The sequence below is a fragment of the Coturnix japonica genome, chromosome 12 (assembly GCF_001577835.2).
Source record: "Coturnix japonica isolate 7356 chromosome 12, Coturnix japonica 2.1, whole genome shotgun sequence".
NCBI lineage: Eukaryota > Metazoa > Chordata > Aves > Galliformes > Phasianidae > Coturnix > Coturnix japonica.
The window spans coordinates 377,511-394,449 of NC_029527.1; the positions used below are offsets into that span (position 1 = coordinate 377,511).

Below are 16,939 nucleotides of genomic sequence, written 5' to 3' on the forward strand. Positions count from 1 at the left end.
CTTCCCTCCCTGTATTCAATTAACTTAAACTATGTGAATAAAGGTAAAAGATAAGGTTACATTTGTGAGTTATACCTTCATCTCATTACTCCGTACTTCTCTGGCAATGACAAAATTCCTGCATTCTAGTAAGATGGCGATCTACTTCCCATACTATATACAAAACCTTTACAATACAGGCACAATTCTGAGCTGAATATTCTGTAGGCAAAGGCATCTGCCATTTGGGAAAATGTTAACAATTGTTCCCTGCCATCAATTCCTTGTTCCTCATATAAAACAGAAAACAAACAAAAAACCCACCACACTCAGGGGAAAGTGCCTGGGCGAATTGCAAAGCAACTATTTGGACAACGTACAAAACCAAAGATACATTGAAGGTAATATTAGCATTGAAGCTTTAGTTTGCTATCTCAGTCATGATACACATCATTGTTTTATGCACATAAAATGCTTCCATTAAATGAGATCATTCCAGTTTTTTTCTCCCCTTTTCTTATGGTAACTGCAATGGAATCCATTAATACCTAAAATAAAACACATATTGAGTTTGCAGGAACGTACATGGGGCTTGCAGCCTTGGTGAAACACATCACACACACACACAGTCTATCATCAGCAAGTGGACAATGGAAGAGAAAAATTTAGCAATCATACTGCATGCTGTCCATTATTTATAAACTCCTGCTTTAGGGAGGAAAAAAATAGAGTCCTTTTCCAAAAGGTCACACAGGATATCTCAAAACGGGGAGGTTTTAATAAATCAGGCCTTTTCCTCTGGTTTTCTTCTTCTTGTTGTGGTTTTTGCTTTCTCTCTCTTTTGGAAAATAAAAAAAAAAAAAAAATTAAAAAAAGACCGTCTCCAGGTTATTTTATAGTATCCGCACAGAGCAGCAGCTGTAGCAAGGCATCTCACAAAGATATGGTCAACATCATGGAAAAATACACAAACACCTGCAGTAAGTTCATGCTGCCCTCTTACAAATATTAAAGGCAAAGCCAGAAAGTTTGGTTTTCTGCCAAACCAAGCAAGAACCTCGGCGTGTCCCTATCACTTCCATCATCAATAAATTCAAGCCTTTGTACCTATTTTCCTCACCTTGTAGTACGCCTTTGCATTGTTAAAGAGAAGCTGAAAATCAGCAGTCAGAACATTCACATCATCGTATTCCTCCATCTTCAGCTTTTGTTGGATCTTCATTAAATCAATTGGCTGGGAAACCACTTCATAATAGTCCGGTTGATTTCTGTGGTAATGACAAAACCAGGCATTATATTCCAAGCAGAAAGTTTAGATACAGAGACAACTAAACCAGCAGGTACCGCCAAACAATTACAACAAATACATCATCACGCATTGCTGTGACACTCTGATGAATATAGATGATTTTTTTTTTTATATTTCAACTGTAATTAATGTTGAAACATTCCTTAAATCCAAGGCTTGACAAGAACCACGGCCTCACCTTCGTTTCGGTGCTCTAATGAAAAGCTCACAAAGCAGCCGGCCCTGTTCATCTTTGTAATCTCTGATGGTGTTGTAAAGTTCATGACATACAGCAATCTAAAATTCAAGAACAATGCAAGAAAAAATAAGTAGATTTGGAAGAGATAAAAAATCAAGATCAGCTTAAAACAAGAAGGGGAAGGCAAGCTGCTCATGTGCAATGAGTGAAGAACTTGTGCACGCTGTGCATTAGTGCGATACGTAGCACGTCAGGTACTGCAGAATGTTAGGGTTGGCTGTTTGGTTTTTGTTTTGTATTGTCTGATTTAATAGAGTGAACTTTCTTTCAATACTAACCCTAAGCAGAACATTCCAAATGCAGACTGATTTAGGACAACGCTCTTTGAGTTACAGACATGTAAAACCATGACAGAGGTCCTATTAAAATTAAACCGCTAACTCAAAGACATAACAATGACACTGTATATTCCAGCACATATTGAAGAGCTGTTCTCCACTTTTATCTCACAATCCAGCATTTCCGGGACAAGAATACAGTTAACCCACAAGAAAAATATAAAGGTGTGTGTAACAAGAAGGTACTAACAGGATCCACGGTTGGGAGATTGGAAAGCCTCCTTCTCTTCCTGCTGGGGCCCGGGATATTCGTGGAGTGGTGGCCATCATCAAAGTCTCCTCCGCTGACGCTGCTGGACGGCGAGGTTGCTCTTCGCCTCTTGGAACCCATGGAATCCAACTTCTTCTATAATGAAAGAAATGTTCTTAAACTCTTGGCATTGCAACCAAACCCTCTGATGGGAGCGAGCTACTAAGTGAGCTATGTTTTGCAATGGGTCACACGTGTTTCCTATATACACAGTTCAGTTAAGCCACATGCAAACACCAGACGTGCACTGGGAGTAAAGGGAAGGCAAAATGGCCCTGCAGATTTACACTGCCACCACCAACACCAACATCAGGAACCAAGGGCTGACAGACACAAAGATGGATTCAGCAGATTTACCAGGACACGTTCTGAAAGCATTTACATTTTGGTTCCTCGAGCCATGCATGATTCCTATATGAGAACTGCTTTATAGGAAAGAGTCTTATGGAGAAAAGCACTTCATTCTGTCTCAAATTATAAAACCAACACAAAAAAAATGACAAGGATGCCATGAAAAAGACAAATGACCACCTAGAACACGAACTGCTGCTGAATACCTTGCCTTACATTCAAGCTACAAAAGGGCTCGGTTGTTGTGTGACAACTCCCAGCTCGTGTGTAACATGAATGAATGGCTCAATCATCAATGTGTATGTTTGGTGGCCCTGCTAGGCAGGGGGGTTGGAACTACATGATGCTTGAGGTCCCTTCCAACCCGGGTAATTCTGTGATTCTGTGATCAAGAAGCAGAAAAATCCACCTAATGTTTTGGTCACAGTTTCTATTTTATCAACGTAGCAGTGACAAATGGATTGCCACTGTCCAGCAGCATAAATGAACAGCCACTGTCCAGCAGCTATGGACATTATGGATCACGTTGCTGGCTCTTCCCCAGGTTGGTGACAGCACCATAACAACACCTCCACTTGTAGCTAACTCAAAGGACAGAACAGATCCATCTACCCCAGCCTACACCAAGTCAAGGAATCTGCTGGGGAGCTACAAGGCACAGCAGTACAACATGACTGCACGAGAGCATTTACGCTAGCAACAGAATTAATCTGGAGCACAAATTAGATGAATAAGAACAAGGCAGGAATAATAAACAGGTAGGGAAAGCCTTAATGCAGAAGAATGGAGAGCGTGGTGTACATTGGATCAATAATTTACCAGATTTACCAGAGTACAACCAGCACCTCGAAAAGCCAGTCTCCTCATCGTGCCTGGTGGGCAAGCACAGATAGTGGGAGAAGGGGACACCCAGAGCAGCAGGTCAGTGCTGTTAGTACAGCCAGAGCTGGAAGACAAGAACAAGGAAAGAGAGGAGAGAGCTGACAGCAGACGGGTTATTCACGGCAAAGAATAAGCGGAGGATTTCAAGTTGGCAGACAAAGCAAGAAACAGGAGGTAACTTTTGCTGTTGATCCTTAGCAGGAAGCCCCCAGAGCAGCGCTGGGTGCAGGACACGGGGCGTTTCTGTCACAGTTACTGATAAAAAAAGCACCTCGTTTCTGATCCGTTTCTCAGCAGTCAGTACTGAACAGCCACCGGAACAGCAACGACCCGCCGAGCGGAGCAGGGAGCGCACAGCTGAGCGGAGCTGCACGGCACGAACGGGGGATGCGGGGCAGCACAACAGGGCGGCAATTGGTGCGGGCACAAGCAGCGTTACCAGCCGCAACAACCACGAATGTCTGCGAGAGAACCGGGATCATTGTCGGGATGAGCGGCCGGACACGGCTCCCATACAGACAGAGCTGCTTCCATTTACAAGCTGCGTGCGGGGCCGACTGTCCGCCCCGCGTACGGGACCGTTCGGTGGCAAAGCGACCGCGACCATTGGGTTCACACAACTTAGTTCGGAACCGAACCCGGGGGAAGCGGCTTCAACCCGCAGCGCTCGGGCACCGCACCGAACTGCACCGAACCGCACCGCACCGCATCGCATCACACCGCACCGCACCGCACAGCACCGCACAGTACGGGCCGCTCGGCGGGAACAAGCGCTGTGTCGGGGCGGGTCGCCACAAGGCCAAGGCCGCTCCCGCTCGGACGGCACCGAACCCCGCGAGCGCGGCCGGGCCCCGGCACAGCGGGGCCTCAATGCGCGGAACGGGCGGGGACGGGCCCGACGGGGGTGGGGGCGGGGAACGGCGGCCCCGCTGCCGCCTCGCGCCGCTCGTGCACTCGAAGGGAGCCCGCCGCACCCCGACCCGCGCCGCCCCCGGCCCCGCCGCGCCGCTCACCCCGCACACGGCGCCGACCCCGCTCCGCTCCGCGCCGCACAACGCGGCCTGACGCCCCGCAACGCCGCCCAGCCCGACCGGCCGCAAAGCGCGCTCGGCAGCGCGACACCTCCAACAGGAAGAGCCGCCTCGCTTTACGGCAGCAACACCGGCGGGAGGAAGGGGAGGGACGGAGGAACCGCGTGAGGGAGAACGAGGCCGCCATGAAGAGACCGAGTGAGGAGCGGGGGGAACGGACGGGGTGGGATGGAACGGGACTGGACGGGATGGAATAGAACGGGAGGATGGGATGGGATGGGATGGGATGGGATGGGATGGGATGGGATGCTGCGGCCGAGCGGGGCTGACGGGCGCTGCGCTGTTCCTTAGAGCTGAGGAAGGCGAGCAAGCGGCTGACGTGCCACAAGCGGTACAAGATCCAGAAGAAGGTGAGGCCGGGCCGGGCCGGGCGGGGCGGGGCTGCAGGGACCCGCTGACGGACCGTGTGTGTGCCCAGATCCGGGAGCATCACCGCAAGGTGCGGAAAGAGGCCAAGAAACGGGGCCGCAAGAAGAACCGCAAGGACCCGGGGGTGCCCGGAACGGCGCCGTTCAAGGAGGAGCTGCTGAGGGAGGCCGAGCTCAGGAAACAGCGGGTAAAGGCGGGACCGTGTGTGTGTGTGTGTGTGTGTGTGTGTCCATCTGTGTGTGTGTGTGTGTGTGTCCAGCTGAGCTGCACCGGCATCTCTTACACAGACCAGTTCACATGTGCAGCAGGGTGCCATCCCGCACCACCCGCACACGTGTTTACCCGCATTGACCCCTTCCTTGTTCGCCATCAGCTGGAAGAACTGAAGCAGAAGCAGAAGCTCGAAAGGCAGAAGGAGCTTGAGAGGAGGAGGAAGCTCGACGCCAAGAGGAGCACGGCTGCAGCCCAGGAACAGACCGAGGGGAAGGTTGGTGCCTGCTGCCATTATCAGGACTTGAAGCTGGTGGAAGCAAAAGATACTGTCCTAGAATCACACCTGTACTGGTCTCGTGTTGTGTTGACTCTATAGGCTGTGTGCACACAAATACAGTACAGTAACTCTCAGTTAAATCATTTCTTTTCTGCTTTAATTTGCAGGAAGCCTCTGGCAAATCTGAAGCAAAGAAGACCAAGAAGGATCTGGATAAAAATGCAAAGAAGTCATTTCACAGTGAGCTTGAGAAAGTAAGATGCTTCAGCTGTTTTTATGTAATTTAATGAGAAGCAGTGAAACAACTTAAAATCTCTTTATTTTTCCCCCTTACGCAGGTGATCGAGATGTCAGATGTGCTTCTGGAGGTTTTAGATGCCAGGGATCCGATGGGCTGTCGCTGTCCCCAGCTGGAACAAGCTGTTGCTGGCTCTGGAGGAGAAAAAAAGCTACTGTTGGTTCTGAACAAAATTGGTAAGAAGCAGATTTTCTTCAAGTTTAGTTGCTGGGTGGTTCTGTTCTATGTGAGCTGTGCAGAAATCTGAGGTTCTGCTGCCATAACATCACCCGTTGTACCACGCAGCCTCTGTTTGTGATGCTACAAAATTAAAACCCCAACAAAGGGTCTGAAAACGTAACTGTGGTACATTCCACTTGGGGCAGAAAATCAGCCCTGGGAGCTGCAGCCCTGGGTGCCTTTGGGGATCTCAGCTCATAGTTCACTGGAAGTTTACATAAAAATAAATACAAGAGCCGTGGAGTTTTCAGTCAGTTTTCATAGAGAAATGTACCAAGTGGACAGAATAGATCCTGGTTTCTGATTCCACGTTAGATTTCTCCAGACAGCAACACAACATTCACAGCAGTGAGAAGGCTGTGCTCTTCTTCCAGATTTAGTGCCAAAGGAAAACTTACAGAAGTGGTTGAATTATTTGAAGAAGGAATTTCCAACAGTTGCCTTTAAATCAGCGACGCTGCTGAAGGACAGGAACATGGTAAGAGCTCTGTGTGCTGCCTCAGGTGACTGAATCATACGTGTCTGCAGTTGTAGGTGTTGAAACACGTTGAAGCAGGATCTCTTGTGCTTCAAAATTCCTTTTTCCTGTATTTGATTATTGTGCTTCACCTGTCCTACGAAATGTTCACCTGACACAGTAACATCAGCAAATGAAGCACAGGAGCTGGACGTGTTACAGTAGATGAATAAACGTAAGACTCTGCCATGTTTGTTTTGTTCCTTTGAATCCTGTAGCAGACTTTCTCGAGAAGAAGAGCACGGATTGATTTATCGAGACACACTGAAAGCTTTGGAAGCACGTGCCTTGTGAAACTTCTTCAGGAGTACGGGAGGACGCAGAACAAAGCCATTCAGGTTGGGTTAGTAGGTAAGACTTTGGAGAGATGGTAGAAGTTTCCTTTTCCTCCCATTACAGCTCTGGTATCCTGCGTAAAACAACCAACATGTTACTCGCTTCTGGGTCTTGTAGGCAGTGTTCTCATTTACAGCTGAGACTCACAGCACCTCAGCTGATAGTGATCTGTCCAGTACTTTAATGCAGAGTGTATGTGACCCGTGGAATGCACATTTTATGAGGCCTTAACTGATAAAGCAGATTTAGTTACGTACCGCACAGCCTCCACTGCCTCCTCCTCCCATCGGGTGAGGTTTGTGGTGTGACATTCAGTGAGGTTTTTCACATCCTTCCTATTGCAAATGTGAGAAATGAGGATACAGACGTTGTCTGACTTCTATATGAAGACTTCAGATCCAACTCTGATCTCACATGGAAGATGTATGTGATCAGAAACACGTGACCAGTTGGTAAATAAGCTGAGTTTTCTTATTTACGAGGATTTTTGTGCTTTTTTTCCAGGATTTCCTAACGTGGGGAAGAGCAGCGTAATCAATAGCATTAAGAAAGATCGTGTTTGTGATGTTGGGCCAGCCAGAGGTGTCACCAAGTAAGCTGAGTTAACAGCTGTTTGTTTTCCTGTCCTTATTACCCTGAGTTGGTTGTATACAATTTCTGTGCGCCAGGAGCAGTCAGAACATGCCTAAGTTCAGTTTTAAATGCGCGTTTCAATCTGCAGCATTCAGAACCTTATCGTTCATCCTGGCCAGCTGCCACAAGAGAATACAATGCATAAACTTGCTCTTACTGCGCGTTTGGATTTCTGTCCAGCACAAAGCACATGATGAGAAAGCACTGAAACTGACTCTGCATGAAGTGCATTCAATCCAATGCTGAGCTTTGTGGTTCACTTCCCTCACTGTTTTCAGTCCTTTGCTGTTTGATTTGTCCTCAGACGTGGCCTGTTTCTCTCTCTGATCAGGTCCATGCAAGTTGTGCGTATTGATAAACAGCTGAAGATTTTAGACAGTCCAAGCATAGTTGCAGACCGTACCAACAGCGCTGTGACAATGGCCCTGAGGAGCATCATACACGGTGGGGAGTTGTGCTCAGTGAACCTGGTGAAAGCAGTAGATGCCATTCTGGATCACTGCAATAAGCAGCAGGTAAGTTCTGTTGTCATTCTTCCACAGCCTACAACTGCTCTCTAGGTTTCTTAGGCCAATAACGGAAGTTCATTTCACTTTGGATAGTTCTTCTGCTCTGCCTTCTCTTTAACCAAACTTTGGCTGGGTGTATCCAGTGCTGTGTGATCATCCACCCTTGTACCTGGACGATGGCAGCAGCACAGCAGGGTCTGTCAGCTGCTTTGTTTTCCCACTGAATTCACTGATTTAAAGAAAAAATAAAAATCCACCAACAAAGCACCTGCCTGTAAATGTATCATCAGGCAACGATGTCATGGAGTGAAAAATGAAGATACTTTAATTGCTTCTTATTACAATGAAGACTTCAGATCCAACTCTGATTTCACTCTATGGTTTCAAGTATGTTCACAGAAGCCTGACCCCGTTCCAGCTCTGTGATAACCGCTTCCCGCACTGCTTTCTTTGCTCTAGGTGATGATGTTCTACAGCATCCCAGATTTCAGGAACACTGAAGAGTTTTTAAGTTTACTTGCTCAGAAAAGGGGCATGCTGAAAAAAGGGGGCGTTCCCGACATAGAGAACATGGCTAAGTCACTGCTTTGTGACTGGACTGGGTACGTATGTCACCAGTTCTGAGTTATGCTGCAGAGCTTTTTGATTTTGACCTTGTTAAATCTGCTGTGACCAGACAGCAGAACTGAGTCCTGAGAACGGCTTCCAGGAAGGAGGGGAAGTTTTGGTGGCTGTTCGGAGCAGTCAGACTGGATCAGCCAACAGAGGACAGCAGCCAAGGCTAATTAGCTAAAATACTAAAATACAGACAGAGTCAAAGCAAATTCTGGGGAGTTCTGGGCTGGGTTTGCTGAGCCCTGCTGTAAGTCCACGAGGAGAACTGGCCCTGCTCTCTGTTCCTGTTGTGCTCTCTTCCATCAAGAAGGAATCTTGCAACTTTTTTTTCCTTTTTGAACCTGTAGTGATTCCTGTGTTCTTCTGAGCATGGGAGGGATCAGTTCAGAACCAGTGATGAACAGGTTGCAATGAACTTGCTGAGGCTGTTCAGGTGCTTCAGAGCAGGCCATCCTTAATTCTGTTACTGACAGCTGCTGAGTCCAACTTAAACAGTCGTTTAACTGCTGCTAAACAGATAATATGGGAGGAGTGGTTCAGCTGAGGAGTTCTGAAGGCGTGGGCTCTGGGTTTGATTCTGAAGTACGGTGATTTGACCACGTTATCTTTGGTTTTTGCAGAGCTAAAATAAGCTACCACTCAGAACCACCCCCATCTCAGATCCTGCCGCCATACCTGACAGAAGACAAAATAGCTGAAATGCAGGTGGGCTTCAATTTAAAGAAGCTGGAAGAAGAAAACAGCAGCACAGTTCAAGGTACTGCACAGCTACCACCAAGGGCTGTTGTAGAAGCTGTAATAGGAGACCACGAGTGGAAGCTGTCCTGGGACTTACACAACTGTTTTGTCTACATGCAGCCAACACAAACCTTTAGAGAATTAAATGGGTTCCAATGCAACAACACAGCAGACTCGGGTGCTGCCTTAACACAGATCACCCCTGCTAGATTACCCCAGCAATTTGCAGTTTCTGCTTATCTGATTTAACCTTTCTAAATAGCCAGTGCTTATGGGCCCTGTCCCATTCTTACCCTGCCCCATTTCCAAGTTAGACCAACAAAATATGTTCCTGTTCTGTACATCTTACACTCAGGACCCAGTTCTTCACCATGGCAATCTTCTTGTTCTTACTTTCTCTCCCTGATTATGTGGAAATGCACATAATTTCCTTTTAATGGGGAGACATCGTATCTCATGCAAACAGCAGATGTAACAGACAGCTTTGTATGTATTTCCCAGCTCTAAAGTACCCCAGCCCAGCAAGCAGCATTGTTTTCCAAGCAGTTGGCATGACTAATGGGAAAATAGTGAAAGATAAGGTGGAAGAAGAAGAATCGGAGTGGGAGGACTTGGAAATAAGCCACGAGGAAGAAGATTTAATGGAAACTGATGATGATCAAGACACTATGGAAGAAGAAGAGGAGGAAAATAACATCAAAGAGGTAAACCTGGGTTTCATTTGTTTCCTACCTGCTTGGCCCTGACAACAAGTAGCCAGTTAATGTCCTGCTATAAGCAACGTGCAGACACTGCAGAGCCACCCGGAGTAACCACAAGGCACCCCTAGAAATAAGGGCTGAGCAGTGTTGGTCAAGGTCAGTCAGTGTGTTACTGACCAGCAGCTGAACACTGGGACAACCACACTGTCCTCAGTCTCTATATTTACATGGGAAGTTTCATTAGTGCTGTCTGACCAAACTCACATCTCTGACCTCTCCAACCCATTGCAGGATGGCAGGACTCCGATGACCAGGAATGCTGAGCTTGGAATGGGACAAACAGAAAGTGAGATCGCAGGTCTGTGCTAAAAGCTGCAGCATGAAGCCCAACCCGCAGCACTTCAATACTTGCACTGATTTCACTAACAAACCATTTCCTTTCCTCAGAAAGCAGAGTTGCCAACTCACTGTCGTTCAGCTCAGACAAGGCTGCAGGTGAAGATGATGCCTATGATTTTAATACAGACTATGTGTAACGAGGTGTGTGAAGAGGCCTGGAGGCTGTTCCTGGCTTTCAGAACAGAGATCTCTGTTACAGGAGGTGCAGCAATGCCATGTACCACAGCTGCTGCCGGGGCTCCAGTCATGTATATAACACTGCCTCTCTCAGCGGTTACAGGTTTTGTACAGTTGTAGGAGGCTGAAATCCTGTACATTCATTGTTTAACAATAAACAAAACTATTTTTAAATGTTATACTGCTCGTACAGTCAATAAGTAAACAAAGGTGAAACTGCTGTTTGGTTAAGAAAGAAAATAAATGGAAATACTCACCGATGCTGAAGGCTCGCAGCAAAACTCCACACAGGAGCGATCTCCAGAGGAAGATCCTTCCTCAATGGCAGCCAGCCCTTAAATGGGCTCCAGGGGAGCTGAGCCAGGCTGCAGCCTTTGGGTAGCACAGCTCAACTGCCTGCACCTGTGCTCCCACAGCTGACATCGCTCAGCTCAGGTGCTCAATCAGAGGTTCAGGCTGTGATCAGCAGTTTCCCATCTGCTGCATTGCTCCGTTCTTTGTGCCTTACAAAAATAACTCAAAATTACACACTGGAGTTTTCTTTGCAAAATAACGGTGTTTAATCACTAGAATTAAATGTTATTCTCCCCTCATAAAAGGCACAAAGAACAGCCCTGTTTGTCCTGCAGGGTCACAGGCTGTACCTGTACAGCAGTGCCTTGTGGCAGTAAGTGTTCCTGCTTTTACTAAGCTGTGGGACTTCAGAGCTAAAGGCTGGTTCAGCACCTGCTCAGTTCAGCTGGCGGTAACGTTTTATCTGGGCAGGATTTACCTGTTCAGCAGCTTCACTGGGGGAGGTTAATGAGGAGGGTGATAACTGGATCTTGGCTTCACTGGAGCGGAAAGTCTTGAACAAAAGATGGAAATACAGTAGTAATAATGAGGAAGTAAAGCAAAAGCTGCTGCTCTGTGCAATAAAGACGTGTTCCTGCAGAGCAGGGCTACCACCACCCCACGTCTGGGCTGCAGTCACCACTTACCTTCACAGATCAGAAACAAACCGGCCCAGCACAGAACTGTATGCAGTGAGATGGAGAGCTGGAAATCTTTTTCACTTACAAGGCGCTAAAATACACTCATACCTCACACCACTGAGCCCTGGAGCTCCCTGCTGATGTTTCTCAGCCCACAAAACACTGAGCCAGTCATTACAGAACTGTCCCGACATCTTGCTCACAAGTATCACTGAGCAAAACCAAGAACTTGAGTTCAGGTGGTATTAAAGGGCACAGCAGGCGCAGTAGCTGCTGGGATCTGTTGACTAATGACAACCAGCACAGACACCAAACTGGCCATTTAAAAAGCTGGTGGACAGCAGAGCTGCAAGAGGTGGCAGCAGGTTCTTGCTTGAGGAACTCAAAGCGTGAGAGCACGAAGGGCACAGTGGGAGAAACCTGGCAGAGAGAAAAGTGAGGACCTTGTGAGCAGCACTGACCTGCGTTCCATGGAGCCTGATCCCAGAAGTGAACACTTGGCACATTCTCAGATTGTTCTCCCCACAATGAGATCAACTGGCCTTGACTTCAATTAGAGCTGGACACTGTGTAGGTGAAAATGAAGCATGCTTCGCATATCAGCACGAGTCAAACCGTGCTGCCATTAGCAGAGGTTAACGTCAAAATGTAACATTGGCTTTTATTCTTAACACATTTTCTCCTCCAGTTACAGAAAGCGTCTGCATACATGAGCAGCTCAAACTGCTCTGCACACTCAAATAACACGTGAACAACCCTTCACACCTCGAGGGTCAGTTCTGCAGAATTGTGCAAGAAATGCTGACACAGAGATGGAAGGGGGCGGTTTTCATGCAGGAAAGGACTGACGATGGAACTCACAGGGTAAGACAACGACACAACAAACTGCAGGCGGCTCTTAGTTGCAGTCCATTGCGGTGCACTGAGAACTCCAGCTGAAGTTCTGTCTTGTTTCTGGAACCGTTTATAACTGACAAAACAATTTCCCAATGAACATTTGTAGTGAGGAGCATTAGGACACACAGCAGACAGGAACGCCCTCACAGAAGCACCGCTGTGCAGAAGGGCCCTTCACTCCCTGCTGCAGCGCTGCCATCAGTCACACAAGCAAAGTGAGTCTCCTTTGGAACCGTGCAGCTTGGAAGTGCACCAGGCACCTGAGTAAGTGCATCTCCCTGTGCTCCGGGAGGCGAGGGCTGTTCTGGAGTACAAACCGACTAAGAAAACGCTGCTTGGCTCCACGAGTGTCCTGAGAAAATGCCAACAGTTGTTAAACGTCCTCTACTTCGCTTCGTAGGCTTCCGGATGCCTTCGGATCAGGCTGAACTTGCCCGTAGGATCAGGGACAAACCACTTCTCCCACACCTCAGCGTACGAAGCCGTTCTTCCCCATGGTTTGAAATGTCCGTTCCAATGGAGCAGCTTGGCAGCCTTCACAAACTGAGGAGAATACCTTCTTCCAGCATTGGACCCTTCATTGGGAAAGAAGCGTTAGTGTCTGAAATAAAGGCAGCAGAAAAACGAGCATGCAACCTTTCAACTTGAAAACAAGTATTATCAATAGGGAAATCTTGTCATTTATGACAGGGCACTGAAATTACGGGAGGCAGAAATCAGCAAATCAGAGAACAGTTTGGATGCAGCTGAAGGACGCTCTGAGCTGCATGGGCACGTATTTCAATGAACTGCTTTAACTTCCAAACTCTGTAAAACCCTTTGGGTGCCCTCGTGTACGCAGCAGCCTACACACGACTCATTGGAGACAGAGAGACCTCTCAGCTTTGTGGTTTTACCGGTAACAGAACAGAGATGAATGTCTGCTCCTCCTAACAACCTGGGATCCCTTCAGATACAGAATATATGTGGAAATGCTGCTTCCAGTAAAAAGGAAAAGAATCAGAGAACCAAAATGAAGAACAACCCACCTGGCAGCTCAAAGAGGAACGTGAAGGATTAAGCCCACAAAATGCAAGAGCGACATAAGCACAAGCACATGGAAAGACCCATTTACTGTGTCATCAACTAAGGGTCCAGCTACAGACCTGGAGAAACATGTAGATGTGCCAAGCATCACAGCCATTTTATACGTACCAAGATGTCGTACGTTCCACAGGGGATCAATACTGGAATGTTGCTTGTAAAACACAATGAGCAGTGGAGGCGTAGTGATGCTGCCGGCCAGAGTTCTGCTGTAAAGCTCCTCTCTGGAAGAAAAGAGGGAAAGAAGTTGGGAAAAGATCCTTGCCCGGCCCTACGTCGGCTGACTTTCACTTGCAGCTTCATAGCAGGAATCCACAGTTAAACACACAGCCCACCATTAATATATAACAGTTAAATGCCACCACCATATCCCAGTCCCTGACCTGTGCTCAGCCCCATCTCAGGGTACTTACACTACATTAAGTGTCATCCACTTCTCTAACTGCTTAGTGATGTTCTGTAATTTCCATTCTGTCAGATTAGCAACAAAAACTCCTGGATTGAAAGAGCAAGTGTTGGCTTTCATCGCCAGCTTTCGGATGGTTTCTTTCTTGTAATCCAGAAACCCAATGTAATTGTACTGGAAAAGAAAGAATGTAGAAATGAGCTTGTATGGCAACTGCTGAATCACAGCCTGAACCTCTGACTGACCACCTGACAAGAGCAGTAAGTCAGCCCTCAAGAAAACAAAGCCAAGTCCCCTCTTCCAAAGCCTGCAGTGCTGTCACAACTGAATCAGAATAGAACCAACCTGATTCCCTGCTCCTCGGACAGCAACCTTGTTAGTGGTAGAGTCACAGTCATCTGAAAATGCAGCTGCATGCCCAGGTTTCAGTGGGGTATTATAAAGTTCGAGGATATCATCTGAAAAATGGAAATCCGCACAGGGAAATTAGAAGCAATCCAGGTTCAGCTCTGAGTGAGTTTTTGTTCAGTCCATCCCCACAGCAGATGCAAACATGAAATTTAATCCAATCGTGTTTACTAAGTTTTTACACCTTCCCTTGACGCAGAAGTGCTGGGCTGCTGCCTGAGCTGGCGTGTTGAACCCAGCATGTACCAAAAGCATAGTAAGGAACATCCCATACCTTGCACTATAACATCATCATCCACGTAGATGGCCTTCTCTGCATGAGGTACCAAATTGGGCAGATAGAATCTCGCGAAGGTCAACTGTGGGTGCATGAGAAACAAATCATTACATGGAAAATGGTTCAAATCAATGTTCAATTAACGCTCCAGGCACTTATCTACAGCAGTGGTGCATGTGACAACTTCTATTCAGGAAGCAAACCAGACGGGAATGTCACAGAAATTACTGTAAATGGGCAGGTTCCATCAATTCCTGGTTTCCTGTGAGCATCGATAAACTAACTTTAAAAACAGCCTCTGTTAGGATTTCTCATCCCTTCCTGTGCATCTGTAGCAGCTCAGAGGTTCTGGCATGTTTAGTGTGCAACCAGCTGCGTTCTGCTGGAGGCACTGCTAAAAAAAGATGCTAGGATTGGACATGTAGAAATTCAAAACCAGCCTGTGCTGAAAAGGAACATATTCTTACTGGAATTATAAACTATTCCTTTAGTTTTGAAAGCTAGCTGAGTTCTAAAGACATTGAAGGCTAAAATCAAAGTGTAGTCACTAAGTAGTAACCACAAAGGGCAATCAAAGCGTACTGTCACTAAGTGTAACTGCAATGGGTAGCCAGCATCACCCGTACCGGCTTTATGCTGCCTGCCTTCTGGGCATCCACCTCCACCTTCCCTTCTAACACACGAGGGTCGAAATGCACGATTTGGTATCTGAGATTTTTCAGAGCAGTGTTTCTCAGCCACAGTCTGCAAACAGGAAAAGTACAAACGCTGTTAAATGAGAAAAAAATGAAACTACAAACAACAGATCTGATAAAAAGGTCTCGTTCTGGCTACTCGCTTCTGTACCCATCAAACACAGCAGTAGAGAGCAATCTGCATCAGACTCCAGGGGTGGCTATCACTATCACTATCACTAACACTATCACTATCAGGCAAACACAGCTCTTGTCAGAGATACTTCAGCTTTACAGAATTGTGGGAAGCTAAAAGAAAAAACATCATTACCTCAAGTGGTCCACAGTGTCATTCAATGTAACAATATAGAAAACCACATTGGATTTGGTGTTCCGGTAAATGCTGTTCATGGCTGCAATTGCACCTCCAAGCCTCTCGTCTGATGCTGCAATGACCACGGAGATCTCCTGATCGTTCCTTTCATCCTCCAGCCTCTGGGGAGCAGCAGGGATGAAGTCGATGGGCTGAAGTCCCAGTGGATTGGAATCTGTGGAGAACAAATGGCAGCACGTGCTTGTTTTCCACAAGTGAAACATGGGAGTTATTACCGTGCTGAAACCCCCCAGTTTTAGATAGAAACAATTGTTTCTATCACACGAGTGCCTCAATGTCTGAGCTGAGAAACATGGATTACAGCAGCTCAGCACCAAACCTGTACACGACAGACCTGCTGGAGAGAACCCCAGCTGTTAATGCATTTGGAAACATCCCACTTGCAAATACAGTGTGTGTCACTGCTCTGAGCAGCCACACACAGCACGAGGTGCTGCATGTCATTGCTCTGAGCGGCCACACACAGCACGAGGTGCTGCGTGTCATTGCTCTGAACAACCACACACAGCACAGCGCGGTGCTACGTGGCAGCTCCAGCCATAGCAGGCTCTGCTCACTCTGCTCCCATCTGCCACACCTCGTTTTCCCTCCTGTTACTCCAACCGCTTCCAAGTACCACCAGTCTCACACTTCTACAATTGTTTCTTCTTAGGTAAAAACTAATGACAAAAAAAACCTGACATTGTAACTGATTTGTCTGCCTGGTACCAGAGCGTTACACACAGCCCAGCACTGCCCCGCACACACACACACACAGACACATATACACACACATACATACAAATACAGCCCCCACCTGTGATCTCGCTCCTCAGGATGTCGCTGAGGCCCAGCAGGTTGTGGTGCAGCACGAGCAGGAAGATGATCACGGCCAGCACGAGGATGGCGATGTTCACTGCGGACACACACACACACACAAATACACACACACACACACACACACACACACACACACACAGACACACACACACACACACACACACAGACACACACACACACACACACACACACACACACACAAATACACACACACACAGACACACACACAGACACACACACAGACACACACACACATTGAGTTGTGTTGCAGACCCGCAGCTCGTGCAGCCCGTCCCGCTGCCGGTGCCGCTCACCTCTCCTCATGGTCATGGCACAACGAGCTGCGGTACCGGGCACGGCCGGGCCGCTCCGCCAACAGCCAGCCGGGCAGAGCTGCACCACCGGCCGCCTGCAGCCACGGGATCACACGGCAACGACCGGAGCAACGGCGGGGACACGGGGACAAGGGGGGAGACGAGCGGCCGGTAACACAACACACAGCACCGAGCGGAGCGGGAACCGAGCGGGACACGGCGACCGAACGGGAAACAACGCGGTTACCGGGGAG

The 16,939-nt window shown here is 47.7% G+C and overlaps 3 protein-coding genes and 3 non-coding genes across 23 annotated transcripts in view; 4 read left to right on the top strand and 2 right to left on the bottom strand.

Annotated features, from left to right (window-relative positions):
* The window catches only part of PBRM1 (polybromo 1), a 46,320-nt gene extending 41,852 nt beyond the window's left edge, over positions 1–4,468 (bottom strand). For 5 of the 16 annotated variants that reach the window (XR_004308833.1, XM_032447302.1, XM_032447304.1 and 2 more), the window contains exons 1-5: positions 4,361–4,428; positions 3,285–3,411; positions 2,055–2,210; positions 1,467–1,564; positions 1,100–1,247 (exon numbers count right to left, since the gene is read on the bottom strand). Coding sequence is in view for 15 of the 16 variants with exons in the window: in XM_032447302.1 (XP_032303193.1) it covers positions 1,100–1,247; positions 1,467–1,564; positions 2,055–2,210; positions 3,285–3,332 (450 nt within the window). In the remaining variant the exon portion in view is untranslated. Of the gene's footprint in view, positions 1–1,099; positions 1,248–1,466; positions 1,565–2,054; positions 2,211–3,284; positions 3,412–3,618; positions 3,939–4,360 lie in introns of those variants that run through there. The other 11 variants (XM_032447309.1, XM_032447307.1, XM_015874422.2 and 8 more) reach the window with 8 other exon arrangements.
* A 12-nt stretch (positions 4,469–4,480) lies between these two features.
* GNL3 (G protein nucleolar 3) lies at positions 4,481–10,618 on the top strand. Of its 2 annotated transcripts, none has more exons than XM_015874440.2 (15): positions 4,481–4,576; positions 4,730–4,788; positions 4,857–4,994; positions 5,181–5,294; positions 5,465–5,551; positions 5,636–5,771; positions 6,189–6,292; positions 6,550–6,682; positions 7,172–7,259; positions 7,632–7,815; positions 8,269–8,411; positions 9,045–9,181; positions 9,664–9,866; positions 10,155–10,221; positions 10,311–10,618. In XM_015874440.2, exons 1-15 carry the CDS (start codon positions 4,564–4,566, stop codon positions 10,397–10,399), a joined length of 1,695 nt encoding a protein of 564 aa, XP_015729926.1. In that variant the 5' UTR covers positions 4,481–4,563; the 3' UTR covers positions 10,400–10,618. The 2 variants fall into 2 exon arrangements, with proteins under 2 accessions (XP_015729926.1, XP_015729927.1); XM_015874441.2 differs by having other exon boundaries at positions 6,553–6,682.
* On the top strand, positions 7,016–7,088 carry LOC116654033. The gene has a single exon (XR_004308856.1). It is a non-coding gene; the product is annotated as a small nucleolar RNA SNORD19 (small nucleolar RNA).
* LOC116654035 lies at positions 7,479–7,556 on the top strand. Its single transcript, XR_004308858.1, has one exon. It is a non-coding gene; the product is annotated as a small nucleolar RNA SNORD69 (small nucleolar RNA).
* LOC116654034 lies at positions 8,118–8,190 on the top strand. Its single transcript, XR_004308857.1, has one exon. It is a non-coding gene; the product is annotated as a small nucleolar RNA SNORD19 (small nucleolar RNA).
* Positions 10,619–12,048: 1,430 nt separating the features above from the next.
* On the bottom strand, positions 12,049–16,802 carry GLT8D1 (glycosyltransferase 8 domain containing 1). 2 transcript variants are annotated; one of them, XM_015874445.2, is made up of 9 exons: positions 16,686–16,802; positions 16,349–16,447; positions 15,490–15,706; positions 15,111–15,228; positions 14,482–14,566; positions 14,145–14,257; positions 13,807–13,973; positions 13,505–13,617; positions 12,049–12,885 (listed from the first exon to the last, which is right to left on the bottom strand). In XM_015874445.2, the coding sequence occupies exons 1-9, from the start codon at positions 16,699–16,701 to the stop codon at positions 12,695–12,697; spliced, it is 1,119 nt and encodes a 372-aa protein (XP_015729931.1). In that variant the 5' UTR covers positions 16,702–16,802; the 3' UTR covers positions 12,049–12,694. The 2 variants fall into 2 exon arrangements, with proteins under 2 accessions (XP_015729931.1, XP_015729933.1); XM_015874447.2 differs by lacking the exon at positions 16,349–16,447 and having other exon boundaries at positions 16,686–16,792.
* Between the last annotated feature and the right edge of the window lie 137 nt (positions 16,803–16,939).

Excerpts from the sequence above, each read along its gene's own strand:
- GNL3 (XM_015874440.2), top strand. Across the intron at positions 9,867-10,154 it reads AGGAAAATAACATCAAAGAG|GATGGCAGGACTCCGATGAC; the intron begins GTAAACCTGGGT and ends AACCCATTGCAG. Across the intron at positions 10,222-10,310 it reads AACAGAAAGTGAGATCGCAG|AAAGCAGAGTTGCCAACTCA; the intron begins GTCTGTGCTAAA and ends TCCTTTCCTCAG.
- GLT8D1 (XM_015874445.2), bottom strand. Across the intron at positions 14,567-15,110 it reads AGGCAGGCAGCATAAAGCCG|TTGACCTTCGCGAGATTCTA; the intron begins GTACGGGTGATG and ends ATGCACCCACAG. Across the intron at positions 13,974-14,144 it reads TCCGAGGAGCAGGGAATCAG|TACAATTACATTGGGTTTCT; the intron begins GTTGGTTCTATT and ends TTTCTTTTCCAG.